At 37.9% G+C, this 17,638-nt stretch overlaps 1 protein-coding gene across 1 annotated transcript in view; it reads left to right on the forward strand.

The window, feature by feature from the left end:
- Window positions 1-17,054, forward strand: part of EYA1 (EYA transcriptional coactivator and phosphatase 1) — a 97,677-nt gene extending 80,623 nt beyond the window's left edge. The window contains exons 13-18 of the mRNA XM_074847208.1: window positions 3,399-3,457; window positions 3,655-3,815; window positions 4,025-4,139; window positions 4,428-4,549; window positions 6,561-6,661; window positions 14,847-17,054. Of these exons, the coding sequence (XP_074703309.1) occupies window positions 3,399-3,457; window positions 3,655-3,815; window positions 4,025-4,139; window positions 4,428-4,549; window positions 6,561-6,661; window positions 14,847-14,927 (639 nt within the window). The 3' untranslated portion in view covers window positions 14,928-17,054. The remainder of the gene's footprint in view (window positions 1-3,398; window positions 3,458-3,654; window positions 3,816-4,024; window positions 4,140-4,427; window positions 4,550-6,560; window positions 6,662-14,846) is intronic.
- Window positions 17,055-17,638: the final 584 nt, after the last annotated feature.

The raw sequence follows: 17,638 nt of genomic DNA on the forward strand, positions 1-17,638 counted from the left end.
AGAATCCAACAATTTTAATGTTCTGCTTTGGAGCTGACTACTAAACTGATTCTATGGTAATAAAATACATCTGCATAAATAACATGTATTTATAGTGTTTCTACAGGGACTTTCAATATTAATTTCAGATATTACTTTGCCAGAGAAATTAGAGGGAGAATACTAGTGCTGTATTTCCTATGAAAATTCTGCAAAAGTGTCGGATATATCTGTAAAAGTTTGAAATGGTAAGCCTGCAAATAACTTTTTTTTTTTTTTTTTTTGGTATGGCTGTTTAGCTCCAAGTTGGCTCCCATACAGTTGTTTTTTTGGGAAGTACTTGAGGATTTTATGAGTCTTTGTATTTTTATTAAAATATATCTTTGCAAAAATGTGCTGGTTGGAAGTGCATACTTTATTTGTGGGTCAGTGTCAAACTTCATTTTAGCATAGCCCTAATTATGGTGTATATTGAGTAAACTGCTATTTCAAAATGTTGAATGTGTGGATGCTTGCTTATAACTAATCAGGGGACTGAACAGTGACTCAGGTAGTCTTTGCTCACAAACAGAAAGTTCCACACAAAGCAATCAGGTGAAAACAAATACAAGACGTTCTGAAGGAAGATTGGACCAGGTCAATTAATGGTGGGCAGGCTTCTTTGAAGAGGTTCTCCTAAATAAATTTACTACAAAAAGAACAATTGATAAATGAGTGTTTTTCCTTCCCATGTTCAGGGATTGAAAAATGCACCCATCACTCATTAACCCGAAGTCTGAGTCAGCTAGACAGCGTGAAAAAATACCTGGCACTCAAAGCTCACATTTAGCCTCAAAGCTGTGTCCTGACACTCAATAGGAACTAAGTAGTCGTGCACTGTTTGTGACCTTCCTTTACTTGTAATGTAGTGTCAATCACATTGGTCTTTAATCCTTTCCAAATTATAACATGTATCTCTTGTGCTTTAATTTTGCTTCATTCCCTTCCTGACTTTACTTTTTTCTTCTTATATTCCTGACAAAAGAGGACACTATAGCTCTCCATTATATTCAGTATTTCACCTGAATTTGTGATGTTTGTGACCTTTTCTTCACTTTCTTACTTTCTTGACAGTTTCTATACCTTTACCCCCCAATTTTTTAGTCTCTGATTTCTTTTCTGGGTTTTTCTCCCCAAAAGCTCTCTTTCTTTCAATACCATTCTATTTCTAATGTATCATTTCAGTTCTCACTTTCTACCTACCAAGCAGATGGTTAGACAAAAGGGGAGAATGTCTGTGATGTCCCAGCTCTTGTGATGGTCCCAAGACCTTGAAGCATAAATTAAAATTCCAAGGTCTCAGGTCTTCTCTAACTGTGGGATCTAAGATGTAGTGCTGTCATCTTTCTTGCCTCTGTCTTTTGCCCGAGAGAGTTGTATTTGGAAGTCTGTTGAGTTATTCCTTCTTTCAGCCGCTCCTGTGAGAAGCTGATCTTCTACTTCTTCCTTTACTTTTGTGGTTACTAAAAAAAATTGTTTCTTTTCCCCATATTTCTATTTTGAATCCTCTTCTCCAGCAACTTGTTGTCATTCATAGTTTCCAAGCTGGGGGAGGAGGCTATTGACTTGATAATTTTCACTGCTACATTGACAACTCAAGCCTAAGTTTTTTATCCATGGAGACTTTGAGAAGTCACTGAGCAGTGGTAGAGTTACAGCTGCAAACTCAGATTCAGGAGGATGTCCCTTCATTAGCTTACACTCAGTTCATATTTTAATCATTAACTTTGTAGGCATTTGTATGGACCGTTCCTTTCAGTTTTGAACAAAAAACCTTTAATTTCTGTGAATTTGATAATTTGCTGAAGAAGCTTCCGGCTTTTTTTTAGCCAAGTTGATTTTCAAAGGCTGGCAACATATGTTCACACTTGTAGTTTCAGCTGTGTCTGCATATCTAATACATTTTGTCTGCCTGAGGAGGAAATTCACTGTATGGTGGTTAAATATGAGCAAATGTAGTATTGTCTTTCCTGTGCTGGTTGTTGTTCTTACCTCTCTCTCTAGCACAAACTACCTATGCATAAAGTACAAAAGAGTATGTATTACAGTAAGAATCAGTACATGTACAAATGCAAAAGGCCACACCTTTTTTTTCAAAGTGTTTGAAAAGTTTCTGAGGTATTTTTTGTAGACCTATGTTTTTAAAAATCTAGAATCCACAGCCATCATGTGAGGCCAAATAGACTTCTTCAGCTTTTTTCTTATCTGAGGTTGTTGACCTCAGGAGAGGAGGAGAAGGTTACAGGGTCAAAGTCTTTTCCTCCTTGGAGCTTGCTGCTTGCTGGGAGAGGGTTGGCTGAAAAATAGATGTTTTAGAAAAAGGGTTGAGGGTCATGATTTTAATTCTGTTAGGGAACAGCTGGTTTGAGTTTCTTTCCACTTCTATCTTCCTTCCCTTCCTCACAAATCCATGGAGAGAGAAAAATTTGTTCAGAGGAAAGCAGTAACACAAAAATAAAGGATTGCAATATTTTCATGTTTAAAATAGATCGTGTTTGTTATAGGACTTTACATTAAGAGAGAGAAGAGGAAATTATTAAAATAATTGAAATCCATTATTGTTTCAAGCATTGAATTGAGATTGATCTAGAGTGCCAGGGGTTTATTTGTTTTCTTGCCAAAAGTTAAATTGTTTATAGTAATGTTCTAATGGTTTTTTGGTGGATAAACAATATGCATTATGATTTTTAATTTAGTGATGGACAAAGCTAATTATGAGTGTGTCATGTTAGTTTGCATACAAGTCGCTGAAGAACGATGGTTTGATTTGGCTATTTCTGTTCAGATTTTCTTCATCTTTGCATGCTGCTTTCATGCACTAAGACCAAAGAGAGAGAAGGAAACTCACAACTCTCAAATGAATGGCAAACTAGGAACAGATTTTTCGTCTGCACTCCTCTGAAACACTGGCCTCAGGCTGTGTTAGTGTGTGGCTCAACAGCAATCAGAGGTCATAATTTCATTGGCGGTTAGCATCAGGTTTAATTTTTCTAATATGTTACATTTACCAAAATGTCTGGTTTCAGTTACACTTATGCACTGACTGCATCAGCTTTGAGCAGCATGATGTTTTAAGGTACCTGAAAGGCTACAAAGACGTTTATAGAACACATATGCTAATTGTTTTTAACCACTTTCCTTTCTAAACACAAAAACGTGTTTTTGGAAAGCCATTTAACAGTAGTAGCTAATGATGGTGTGCATTTATTCTAAGAAACGAGCACAAGGAATAGGTAAAATAGTTGTTTTAACAAGACTGCCATCTACTGATTTCCACAATTAAAAATATTCCTGACAAGTAGATTTTTCATAGTTTTTCATAGCTTTATTTTCAAGATTTGCAAGATCAAGAAAATTATAAAGTCTTTCTGTTGCCTTAGGAATGCGACCAGGTTCACATTGATGACGTGTCTTCAGATGACAACGGTCAAGATTTAAGGTACGAGAGAACTGAACAAGATAAAATATTGCTTTGCAAGTTCCTTCATGGGAAAGCGATGAACTGCTGTAATGCCTATAGTAGCCCGCTCTCTTTTTAGCTGTCTTAGCCTTTGCAACCCAGCAAAGTGAGTAGCTGGTGGTTGAATGTAGCCTGTTGCCTTTTGTTAATCTGGGGGTTTTCTTATCTCTGACTAGCACCTATAACTTCGGAACAGATGGCTTTCCTGCGGCTGCCACCAGTGCGAATTTGTGCCTCGCGACAGGGGTGCGCGGAGGAGTGGACTGGATGCGAAAATTGGCTTTCCGCTACAGACGAGTAAAAGAAATATATAATACCTACAAAAATAATGTCGGAGGCAAGTGACTCTGGAGTATCTAACAAATACAGATTAGAAGTAGTAAAAGGGAAGAAATTTTGGTTTCTGTTCCTTTTTTAACATGGTAGTGTTTAGTGAGCTGTTTAGTTTGCAGTGTGTGGAAAATTGTCTCTGAGCTAATGAAAGCAAAGGAAAATGACAGAATGTTACTTAATTTCGGTGCAGACATGCCCTTATCTACTCCACAGGTCTTCTTGGTCCAGCAAAAAGAGAGGCTTGGTTACAACTAAGAGCAGAAATTGAAGCTTTGACGGATTCTTGGTTAACACTTGCACTGAAAGCACTCACCCTTATTCATTCAAGGTGAGTACGGAATAGTTAGGAAACTCTGGGATGTCTGATGATGATCTAGAAGAGACTGCCTGGTCTGGTGGGCAAAATGCTGAACCTGGAGTACCTTCTCCTCATTCCTTGTTCTGACCATGCCACTCTACCTTGCTCTCCTGTAAGGTGGAAGAACATAACTTTCTTTGTAAGTGGCAATAATAATAGTGAGGGGTTGTGATGAGAGGGGTAAGATTTTCCTTCTTTTGTTTTGTTTTGTTCTGTTTTCTTTGTTAAAACAGGGTGTTTGTGTTTTCTCTTCCATAGGACAAACTGTGTGAACATTCTCGTAACAACTACTCAGCTAATTCCAGCTCTGGCAAAAGTCTTGTTGTATGGCCTAGGGGTTGTATTTCCCATAGAGAATATTTACAGTGCAACTAAAATAGGTGAGCTATTTTTATAATGTTGTGATACATTTGAACTTGTAATTATAAATGAAAAGATATTATAGTCTATATTTATTTCTTACATGCCCTCACTGTAGCGAATATAGAGATCAGTAATACCTGGTCTCATGAAACACTTCTCATGCTAAACATCCTAAAAGTGCTTTTCAAATGTTTGTCATGATCCAGCACAGAAAGCTTCATATAGCTCTATTAACTGATGCAGCCTCTGTTTGTTAGGAAATATAATCGCCTTTTTGTCATAATTTCTCAAAACTGTGAGGCTATGTAACAGTTGAGAAGACTTTTTAGTAGACTGTAAGTATAGAACATTGAAGTGTCCCCAGATTAGCAGAAAAAATTCTGTGAAGGTAAGCTTTGTTTTCATGGACTTGTTTTTCTGTAAAGGTAAGCTAGTTTTCATGGACTCTGGAGCAAATTTTGGTAAACAATTTACCAGAAGCAAGAATGTTTTGCTGCAGAATGTAATTATCCAAGTTCATTCATACTAACTGTAATAAGCTTCAGCCGGGCAAATGTTTATTTCTGTTTTCTGGTTCAATATAAAAGATGTTATTCTGAGTATGTAGAAATACATGGGACCAGATGGCAATGGTGCTTGTAGTTTTTAATGTGATTATGACATATCTGTTCTGTCTCAGATTCCCTCAAAATTGTGGGCTACATGAAAACATTTTTCATGTGTTCTTAAGTATCTGTGATACATGAAGCTCAAATGGCTGAGAAAAAAAAGTGGGTTATTTTTGTTTGGTTTTGTTTTTTAAAAAAAAACTTGGTTGAGATTTTACGTAGAAATTTGAAAGCATTGCCATAGAAGATTTAAAACTGTTTCCTGGGTAGAAGTGTTATGGTACTGTCCGTCAAAACTTTAAAGTAAATTAAAACTTTGAATTATAGTACTTTAAATACACATTTTAAATAAAACATATTTTAATAAATATTCACTTGTGATTTCACGTACACAGGACAGAAGGGTAGTTTTGGAAAATGCGTTCAGTCACAGACTGTCACAGGAAATCATGAGATTTTTGTAACATGACACGATTCATAATTTTCAAGCACCATTTCAACCTAGTTAGTGTTGGAGTTTTGTTATCCCTGGTGCTACTGTTAAAGGGTGTCAGTGAGTAGTTTGGCTTCTCTGATGACTAGAAACCTTTTTTTAATTTCCAACCGATTTGCTCTTACACTGGTATTGTTCTGTGGCTGAAATAACTATTTTGAAAAATGTGATTTTTCCCATCGGTTGCTGCAGACACACAGGTAAGCATGTACCATGACCGGACTGAAGTGATCTTTCAGAATGGGGACATTTGAGAAAATTCAGCTGTAAGCATTCTTTCTGGCTTCCCAGTACCAGCACCTCAAGCTTCCCAGTATCAGTACCTATGTGTAGGATTGGAGCACTGGGATCATGTCCCTAGGTCTATACAGTGAAGTAATGAGCCACATTAATGGATCCCAGTGCAGGATCAGGGACCTTGCCCGTGTATTGGATTACAGGTATTTAAATCTAAATCTTTTGGGTGACCTTCTAAGTCAGGATACTACTGTTTCAGGAGCTGTGATTAATCTTGTCACAGGTTGTGGGGAAAAAGCTAGAATTTCAACTCATATTCAATCAGTTTGCTCAGTTCAGGATACTGGTTGTAAACAGCTGGTAAAGAATTCTGGTAGGGAAATTCCCCCCCAAACCTGTCTCAGATTAGGGAGACAAGAAGGGTGATATTGCAGACCTCTAGTCCACTATGTCTACCATGGTGTGTGTACTAAACGACCTCACAGAGCAGATTTTAAGGTTGCCTGTCGGCTGCTGTGGCGGGAGCAGAGCTGCAGTCGGCCTTGATATGCCATCCCACAAGAGAGGCTCTTCTCTCCTAATAGCTCTAATTGTGAATTCAAAGTGTTGGGGAGATCTGGGCTAAAAAGTGATTTATTTGATGTTGTCCCATCACCACCTATCCTGAATAGTCTGATCTTTTTCTTTCAGGAAAGGAAAGTTGTTTTGAGCGAATAATTCAACGATTTGGAAGAAAAGTAGTGTATGTTGTTATAGGGGATGGTGTCGAGGAAGAACAAGGCGCAAAAAAGGTAATGGCCCTCCTTCAGTACAGGTTGATTTCAGAAGTCTGAAAGCAAAATTGTCTTTTCTTCTACATGGGACAGCATGCATTGACATTTGGGTTTTTTATCTTTGCTTTATGAAATATGTTTTGACCATATCTAGTAGAAAGCTGCATAAAACTGTAGATAATAATGTGCCCTGCTGTTCTCCAAAAGACACATTAGGCTAGCTATGTGTATTTGATGTGTTTCAAAAAGGAGCCAGAAAATGGACCCCAGCTTTTGTGCCAAGAACTAATAGTTCTGTTTTCGTTGGCATCCCAAAATACCACATAGGATGTTATGAATATAAGCAAAAAATATCAGTTCTTGCTGATGAAAGGCAGTGTGCTATTTGACTATATAAAATACATATATGTCACGCCTTGAAAAGGTATGTAGAACTGGAGTAGGCATACATAAATTTGAGTTTTCTTGTGTGTCCATAATTTGGATTCTACATTCAGGTAACTACTTGTGGCTTGTCCTGCATTCATAACCACAGTTAACTGACCAGAGGATACTGTTTGACTATGTCTTTATTATTTTTTGCTTTCCTCTGGGAAGGGAAAAATTCACTTTATTTTTTCCCAGTGTGGAGTAAGCTCCATAAAAAGCAATACTTCCCACTGACATATAATAGTATTCCTAGCCTTGCTATTCTACCCAAGTACAGCAGATACAGAGTCTTCACTTGGAGAAATAAAGCATAATATTGGCTATTTGAACAATAGGAGAAAGAGTAGGAAAATGGGCATTTCTGTTCTTGCTTCCTTTTACAGGTAAATTGCTTTTACACAGCTGCTGTTGTACCACGAAAGTCCCTGTGGCACATCTATATCTGTTTCCACTGTAACTTTCTAAATTGGAGAAGTGAAACTAATTAGTCCGCATGGTGTTTTAACAACCATTGACTGGTTTTGCTTCATGAAATCAGGGGTTTGTGCCCCTGAAGCTTTGCGGGTAGGTTCCCGGCTCGTCTCGACACTTCGCAGAGTCAGTTTCATATATCCCTTTGGTGGACTGACGGGAACAGTTTGCTCCTTTCTCCTTCGGAAATGCCTTTCATCTTTGTGGAGAAATGTTTTCCCGCTGTAAATGATTACATTTTAAAAGCTGCATTTAAGATCAGGGGGAAAAAAAATTCTTCTCTTTGTTCCTTTTCTGTTGCTCGGTGAAATAGTGTTGCATATGATAATGGCAGGAGTAGTCCTTTCGGTAACATTATCTAATTCAATGCTTTTTTCAACAGGAAACATGATTCAGAAAAGCATAAGAAAAAGCCTTTCCAGCCACTAAGAGCAGTAGCAGTATAGAAAGTTCCTTTGTGCCATTACTTCTGTGTATTCTTTCTCGGTGGAAGGAATTTTCAGATTCAAAGCATGTTAGATGCTCTGGATTAAATTATCTGCTGCAGCAATGCCAGAGGAGTCAATAAGTACACCAGCAGCCCTGCCTTTGTGCAGAAACTATTAATTTGATTAAGGAAAATGCTTCTGTGACTCTTGTCCTGCTTCTTACTCCACTGAAAATAAGTCGCCATTTCACACTGTGAAAGCAGGATTTGCCTCTTAAGTTTTGGCCCTCACATCCTGCAAGATCAAGAACCACACAGTGCCTTGCAGTACGAGGAGCTTCTCCCAGCTCAGATGATGACTTTTGGTTGTCTGGGCTCAGATTATTTTTAGGGTTATTCGGAGGAGCGAGCATGGGAACACACCCTAGTCTATACTGTGCTTCAATTTAACAATGTATGCCCTGTCTAGGGAATAAATGGTATTGCTGTATTAGAAAACAGTAAAAGCCTAGACCTTCTCTGGAGAGTGTGCAAACAAAACAGGAGAAGATTTACCCCCACAAAACCACCCGAAGCCCATCCATCCAGAGTGGCATAACTGTCCCATGATGTACCCCATCGCTTTGCTTATCCCCTGAACCTTGTTAGCGGGTTCCTTCCTACCTTCCTTATCATCAGCACATCGGGTTTTGTGATATTCTCAGGGCAGGGACAGCTTTTGTGTTACCCCTTTGCACAGCACTTTGCTGAAGGGGGTTGGCCTGTGGTAAAGCCCTTAGTATATGTACATTTCTTTACACTACTTAGAGTGTAAACAGTACACCCTGCTTTAATAACACTTCACTGATTACGTGTGAACTATAATGAGTATATTGAAGTAAGCATATATATTCAAACTTGTTTAATTTGAGATAATTTTTATTCTGTGTTTGTTTAGTGAAAAGAGCTGAACTTCCAGCTCAGGAGGTAAGAAAGTTAAGGTTTGTTATTAAAAATAATTTACCAATAATTTATCAATTGCTTCATCATAAAACAAGATTTTAATTTATGTCCTTCATTCATGGAATATCCTGAGTCCATACAAAATAGGAAAAATAAAGAACACATTTGAAATCTTTTCATCATTGTCATTATTGTAAAAATTCAATAATAGAAATTTTTTAATACTGTTTAAAAGATTATTGCTCTTTTGAGAAACATTTTAGCTTAGACTTTTTTCATAAAATGCCTCTTTTGATTGATGAAAATAAATACAAGACGCTGAGGAAATTGCACGCTCTTACATTTCTTGTAGCACAGGACAAGGCATGGTATCAACACCTTTGTTTAGCTGTCACTTCCAGCAAAATATTTTATAAGACAATTAAAATTCTCGGGACATTTGCACTGTGGACTGAGGAATAATCGTACCCTTCTGGATCAGTTCCACAACCAGCCAGCTTGCTGTAACATCAGGGTTCATGCAGAGGTTGCTACCGTCGGATCAGCTTCCCTGGGAAAAGAGGGAGAGGAGGGGAGAGAGGAACGGGTGTGAGCACTGAGGGGTGCTCAGGGCAGCTGCTGGCACTGGTGCGGGTCAGAGCCGCCGCGCCTAGGTGCCACAGCTAATCGCAGAATAAGTTTCTGGGGTTTTCTGCTAGAGACTCCATTGTCTTGGCATTTTGTTTTGTTTTGTGTTTTGGTTTGTGTTTTGTTTAGTTGTGTTTTGTTTCATTTTGCTTTGTTTTGTTTTGTTTGAGCTCATCTTTTGCCTTTGCCTTTGGAGACACCGTCGGGAAATACTTGTAAGGCACTAAAAAAACAACTCCTGAGTTTTTCTACTTAGGAGAATCCTCCAAAGGATTTCTAATTTGTGAGAGGAGACAAAGGAGGAGGCTCTCTGCACTGAGGAGCTGGATTTTACATCAGGTGATTCAGGAGAGCCTGGGCAAATCGGCTTCTCCCTTTGTCTCCAAAATGGTCATGCTGCCTCGGAGGGAAATTAGGAGGAAAAATCATAAATCTTTGTGGAGCAATAAATAGAATATAAATGGGTATCCAATATGCCACTGCTTTTAAGCTCACAGTCACACTGTGCTGGTCAGGTTTGGGGTAGGAAGTAAAGACGACTGCTTAGCAAATCTGGCAGGAACACAACAAAAATACTGTGAAAGATGACAGAAACTGATGAGTTTTCTATTCAAATCCATCACAAATCTCAGGAGTAAGGTTTTTGTATAAATATGTATCCATTTAAGGGAAGGAGGATAGTCTGCACTTTTCGGTGTTGCCATCAAAAAATGGCTTTGTTTTGCATGTGTATTCATAGAAACACTTTATTTTGTTGAATAAAATAGTTGAAGTTTTGTTCTTTTAGTAAATACAGTCTGAAAAATAATACTGCTTCTATTTCAGAACTAAAATACTTAATATTTTAAGTTATTTTAAAATATTATAATTATTAGACTTACTAAATTAATAATTTCATTTTTCATGCTTTTTACACCAAAACCAAATTAAAACTTTTTCCACTGTATTTCATTTCAAAATGTCATAAAAATGAAAAAGTTCATAAATGTATTTATTACCAAGTATCATCTAAAAAACAGTTCTTTTTTTTTAAAGCCAAAAGCTTCATATTTACTTGGAAGTTATTGAAATAGTACGCAAAATCAATGTTTTACTATGAGTCTAGATGCATATTCCTCCAATATGCAACAAGAAAAGCTTTCTTATAGTTTCATTAGGTACTAATGCATCCAGTTACACCACCTATTTATTAGCAGTTAGCATTTTTCATCCATTCTCCCACAGCAGCAAGTGAGATATTAACATTTTTCAGTGTGCTCAGAATAGAAGACACGTGTTGTACATGACATGTGTGCTAAGTTTTGGCAGGGATGGCTTTTTAAAGGCAATATTTAGTAAATATATGTACAAAGAAGCTCTTGCCCAGTTGTTCGATAAGAAAAAATGTACTCTATCTCATGGGTGTGTTGCCACTTTTGACAGGGCTGAATAGTTGTGGATAAATGGGGCATGTTAATACAGGAATAATGTATAAGGTTTTGTATGATAATTTTGTTACTTTAAATGTTCTAGTTTTGTACAATCATTTGTTATCTTAGATAAGGTGAAAATTACTGTATATGCCCTGTGAACACACATGCATATATATGGATACATATGTGGGTGAGACTGTGTATACATACATGAACATATACATATAGATATATATAGATCTGTATCAGGTTTGTTTCCCCTCCTCTTAGCTATGAAGGCTGTGCCGTAGGGTCAGACTGATAGAGATCTGAATCAGCTGCATTCGGCCGTGCAGAGAGCACCAGTGCAGATTCCAGCCCCGTGCAGCCACCACGTTCCTGGCGTGCTTTATTTCTTGGGAGTGTGCTGCATGTCTTTTGACCTGTAGACAGGAGAACTGAAAATAGTTATAATCCTCAGGTTTACACGACCTCTTTGTTTTTCATGGGACTCTGCAGAATCATTCCACACCTCACTCCTGTAACTACATGGAGTAAATGGAGGTATACTCCTTTCACAGACAGACATAGATAAAGCAGAGGATACTTAAGTGAATTTTAATAGAAAGATATAGCCAAAATAATGACCACTTAAAGTTTTGGTTTAAAATCTGACCATAAACAGCTGAGGGTAATCCAAAACTCGATATTGCATATGGGCATCTAGCAAGAACTGCTGTGATTTGATTTAGCAGAAGCTAAACCTTCTGTTAAATCAATCAAGGACTTTAACTGCCCTAGCTGCCTGGTATTTGTACGCTCTGTGATGCTGAGGTTGTTACTAGGGAAGCAGTATAATGCTGGAGCTGCATGAAGTGGGAGCTGAAAGCCAAGAATGTATTACTACAATTCTCCCTATTCATTAGTTTGCTGTATGACCTTGGAGGACATCCATGTCATTGACTCTTGGCTTCTGCAGAGACCCTACACAAAGGCAGGTGTCCACCAAACTCTTCACCACGCCACATCTTAGGTATGCTATTTACACCTCCCTGACCCAGTGGTTGAGGCAGAGCTGGTGCCAAGCTGACCAGGAGAAGCAGGGAGCTGTGGCCGGCTGGCAGGGAGGTGGGTAGGTCCTACCTGGCAGGGGGCTTCTGAAAGAAGAGAGAAACTGCAGCTGTGTGTGAAAGGGAGGCAGCACTGCTGAGCACCACAGGGCAAGAGCAGTCAGCTGACAAACACTTGCACGGACCTGCTGCAAGCACAAACCTGTGCCCATTTGTCCTTGATGTATTACCCCTCCCTATCAGATGTTATAAATTCTGCCAGGAAGATCTAACAGTCTAAATATGAGATAGGTGCACAGAAGCTTTTGGGGAGTCCAGAGAACAGCATGATTAGTAATTTATTTTTCGTTTTGCTTTTGCTGGCTCATTTCCTGAACACAGTGCAAGAATTGAATCTTTAGGAAAGATTTGAATTGGAAAGCAGCAGTGTCTGACCTGACAGAGCACAGAGGATAGACTATCTGTATAATGTAACAGGGAAGACCCTGGGATGTGGACTTGTATCTGAGTGAGCTAATTGCATCTAGTTTCTGTTACTGGTGGAGCGTAGAGGCAGTACAATGAAAGTCAAGATTGAAGATGTAGAAATAGTAGGTGTCATAGTCAGTGTTTTAACACTTCCTTCTTAAGGAAAGGATTAATCTGTAAAAGTGTTTTGAAAATATCATAAGCATTTTTCCAACATCTCAACTGTCCCTGAATTATTTTGTTTGTGTGTTTTGTTCTCTTCATAAGCAGCTATTGCTCATGCCTTTATTGTCAAGCTGAGATTTAGTCAGCTGTTTCGCAAGGCTTTGTAACAATCTAGAGTAAAGTGAAGTAGAACAGAAACTCTTCCAATAGTGATTCCTTGTGGGCCATTTTATTTTCTTCCCGAAGAAATTTCTTTGCTCTAAAAGCTAGGCATACTCTGAATGTGGGCATCTGCTGATGTAGCTATATTAAATTTTAATTCAGACTGGGAGTGTCATATTGATGCAGACCTTACAATCAGTCCCCCTCACTATGCTTTGATTAGCATCCTGGACTGGTTTCAGGGAAAACAAAACAAAACAAAACCAACAAGTTTTCTTTTGGATAGAACTAAAGAACAATACATTGCCCAGGTGCCCACCAGCTGCTAATGGGCACTTTTTCCAGGATGGCAGACTAGAGATATTCTGAAGTAAAAACCCTGAAACACTGGCACTGGCTGCTCAGTGCTGCCTCCTTCACTCTAGTGTCCCTCTAATTGTGCAACTCTGCTTGCTAACACTTGTCCTTCACTGGGTGTGCATTTTCCAGATTCCTTGCAGTGCTCCCTTGCTGATCACGTATGACTCTTCGGTATTGCTTATTAATATTAATTAATTCAGTATTATCTTCTCTGACTCTCACAAGAGCAAGAGTTCATTATTCCTTAACAGTTGCCATTTGTCTTCAGAGAGACTTGCTGCTACTCACATGGTTATGTTTCTTTTAAAAATCTCTGCTTTATTCTATAAATTCAACCAAATTCATCATCACATCATTGTCTGGATTGAAGCAGCATTCTTCTAAAAATAATAATTATTTATACACTGACAGACAGATGTTACCTGAACATCTAAAGAAAAATTTATGATAGGCTCTGTGCTAAGGTGTTTTTCTTCCGAGGTATGTATAAGGTAAAATTACAGGGCTTACAGTGAACATGCAGCTGGAAAGAGTTTTACATTGTTTTCAAAATTGTTCTCTAACTTAAAATTTGAGGGGAAGACCTGAATGAAAAAAGGACGTCAGCATAGAAGAGATAATCAGAAGATTTCAGTAGAATTAGGAATTTACTCAGGAGGTGCTGAAGGAGGATGAAGAAAGCCTCTCTGAGATAGAGGTAGATAAAATGCTGGGGAACTCGGACGCTATTGTGATAATAAATTGCTTGTGGTTTGCCTCCTAAAGGTGCCAGGACACAAGCTGACCAATGAAAAGGTAAAGATGGTCATTGTTGAATTGAAACTATTTTCCCATGGGATTTATAGAATATTTTCCTGATGAAAGCTGATGGTTATCTTTTTTTTCTTTTTATGCAAAAGTTCTTGCTGACACTATAATCCTTGGTTTAGAGTATATAGTTCTTAATCAGATTTTTACCCTTCATGGATGAGGTAATATGTGCTTTTTCCTGGTATTTGTGTTTTTGGTTTATTCAGGTTCTTTGCAAACATATTTGTGCTCCAGATGGATTTTATTACAGCTAATAGGAAAAAAATATGTATTTATTTTAAAATTGTCCCATATGGAAAAGATGTTTTAAGATTGGTGCTAATAATGACCAATGTTATACAAACCACTGGGATAAAATTCCTTTCAAAGTGATGTGAGCAACACATGACCGATTCTGAATCATCATGGCTATGTTCTTAACTCACCTGCCAGGGATAGTTCCACAAGGAACAAACACATTTTGACAGTAAATAATACTTGCACTTCTTTTATTTTTTGTTTTTTAATCAAGTTCTGTTCCCCTCCTCAAGCTACACACATGCCTGATCTATAGGTTATTTTTCTTAATTTTGTTCTAGAAATAACTTTCTTTTGCAACTTGCTGAAATCTGGTTTACTTATAAAGAGATTAGAAACCCCTCCCTGCCTTATGATCTCCTGACACATTTACTGCTGTTCCTGTTGGTAAATAGATTTGCTGTTATTGAGAATTTATGCTGAAGGGGGTGGGTCAGAGAAACCAGAGATAAATGTGGAGGGCTCAAGGTTTTAAGAGCTCTTCTCTCCTCACAGTGTGCACTTATCCTTGCAAAAGACAATGGGTGGGTCTAAATACCAGAATGCTTGGGGTTATTTTTACATGTTGTCTGTGCTGTTCACAGCATGCTATGCCATTTTGGAGGATCTCGAGCCACTCTGACCTTATGGCCCTTCACCATGCCTTGGAACTGGAGTACTTGTAGCAGCTCAGCAGCACTTTGAAACCTCAGAGCCTCCTTCTGCCCATGGACGGGATGCCTGTGTCTTGTGTCAGCATTGGACTACAGAACTTTGTGATTTCAGCATGTTGACATACAGCTGCAATTGGTCTTAACCCTTGCCCTTTCAGTAAATGGAGGAGCATGTCTTTTTCTTCAGAACAGCTGTTGACTCTGGTACTGCGAGTCCAACGATAATAAGCCATGCGAATGTTTGAACAACTCATCTTTACCGTATTTGCTACCAAAAAGAAATAGAGAAGGAAAAAAAAAAAAGAAAATAAAAGGTTCATACCTGTGAAGAAAAAAAAGGACCTGCAAATGCTTTGTAGTTTTTAGACTCTTCAATGTGATACACACCATTTCTTCAACACAGCAAACTTGATTGCACAATGAAGACTGAGATTTTTCAAAATACCAGTGGAGTAATTTTCTTGTAAAGAAGGTTTACTTTTTGGTTTCTCATACCCAGGGTACTCTGTACATCTTTACTTATTTATGAACAGACTATATTTTGACATCATATAACTGAGGATATGTATAATAGGATTAAAGGCTATTATAAGCCTTTGCCTTATGGTACAGCAACTACTTTTGATTTTAGCACATTACAGAGTAGTTTAAAATATGTCTAATTTAAACTAATAGGTACATCACTGAGACAATCATGTACAGGAAGAATTTTTTGTGTAAATTTGTAATAATGAATGATTCTTTTACATATTGTTAAGGTAAATGCTATTGAAAGATAGTAATGCCTTGTTGGTGAAGAATGAGGCCACGTGTGCACAAACTGATGTGCAGTGCCTTATCAATGTGTTGGATATAAATATGTAGATAATGGATTTTTTTTAGATAAATTTGTCAAGACCAAAAGCATGGATGTCAAGTGTCAATAGGAATTGGGTTTTGTTCTTCTCAGCTGTTTCTCTACCTGTTTCTTCTCTCATCTACTCTGATTATGAAAAGATTGATTTCTTCCTCCCCCCCCAAGGAAATACAGATAAAATGCAACTGAAGAGAAGTCCTTTTCTGTCTTCTGTTTCCTCTTTTAAAGGTAACATATTAACCCTTTTTTAGAGTATTGAAAAAATAATTAGGAGATTCATTCCATAAAGAAATAGAGAAACAACACAAATATATTTTAAGATGTGACTTAAACTGGAATCTTGGTACTGAGTAGTTTTTGTCTCATCCAATACTGAAGGAAACTACCTTCATCATTATTTTTAGAAATTAGAAATGAGAATATTTTGAAGAACTTGAACAAGAATACTCATATACATCTAAGTTTTTTAATCCTCTTCCACCAGGAGTCAGATTTTCCTAAGTTATAACATCCATTGCCGGCAATGGAAATACTGAAATAGTTATTGCCAAGGAGTTAAAATTTGCTTTTGTCTATACTCATTTACAGGACAAACCTATACTGTCTCTGTCTGTGACTTGTGACTTTTCCAATCTTGAAGGCCATGAGCTACTTTGTCAGATAAACTGTTAGTCTGACTTTTTGGCTTAATTGTACCAATTCCCTTTGCCCAGTTTAAATCTCTTTATTAGAAAGAAGCCTCAGCTTTGTTGGTTCATTTTCCAGCTTTTCTTCTTGTTTTATTTTGCTAAAAACACCAGCCTTGAAACAGCTACCTGCAAAGCTACAAAGCTCCAATGTAGCTACAAAACAACACCCTTCTCTATTGGAGGAATCATATTGCTGCTAGAATTCAATGTTTGTGGATTGCTTTATTACCAACAGAGAGGTTTTTATCCTACCAAGACTTGCACATGTGCTTTACTTCACCCAGTGAGTGCTGAAATTCAGAGTACTCACATACGTACATAAAGCACATTGTGGGTAGTTTTTAGAATTGAGACTGTAATTAGCCTTTTTTTTCCTCAAGCAAAGTAGACAGTGATGGGGGGTTGGTTGTCTTTTTTTTTTTTTTTGGCTCTTTTCAATTTTTAGTCACTCTTGGACTGAAAAAAAAAAAAACCAACAGTTTATCTGGGCCTTATTGTACAAAAAGTGTGTTGTGTCCACAATTGTGTACAGATTTTTTTCTTCATTAATTTTGTTTTAAATTAATAAAATTGATTTGTGAACGTATTAAACAATTGTCTTGTATGCAAGTCTATGATATTTCTGCCCTCTAGGTCAGGAATGAGGAGATATCTCTCATCTCTTTGCTGTCCCAAGGCAGAAGTTGTTCACCTGCTTGCGCCCAGCTCAAATGTTACATAGGATAAAAAATATTTGCATCTAGTTTACAAAAGGCTAAGTTAGATGGGCAGCAGTTGTTTTGCTTGTCAGTAGGAGCTAGAGAAGGTCAGTGCAGAATAGGGACTTGGTGTATGGTGTCCTGTAAATGTGTGCCTAAGTGACTCATAGAAGTAAATGCCTGAACGTTAGGTGCTGCAGTGTCTCTGAATGTCATCCAAAGTAATACATGTGGTGAATGGATGAGTCCATCATTCAGACATCTCACTCAGGGCTACAGCAAGTCTCCTGTCCTCTGAGGATCTACAGACCTGAACATCTCTGGGAATTCAGGATTGGTATTTATCTTTTGCAGGCACGGAGAATGTCTGCCCTTTAAATCAGGGGAAGGGTGGCAGTGGCCACCATTTTATAGCAGATACTTTATTGTAGACCCATGAAGTATTGGTCCAGGGTGTGGGTTTGATTCTCTCTTCTAAGG

The sequence above is a fragment of the Strix aluco genome, chromosome 1, assembly GCF_031877795.1.
Source record: "Strix aluco isolate bStrAlu1 chromosome 1, bStrAlu1.hap1, whole genome shotgun sequence".
NCBI classification, from domain to species: Eukaryota; Metazoa; Chordata; class Aves; order Strigiformes; family Strigidae; genus Strix; species Strix aluco.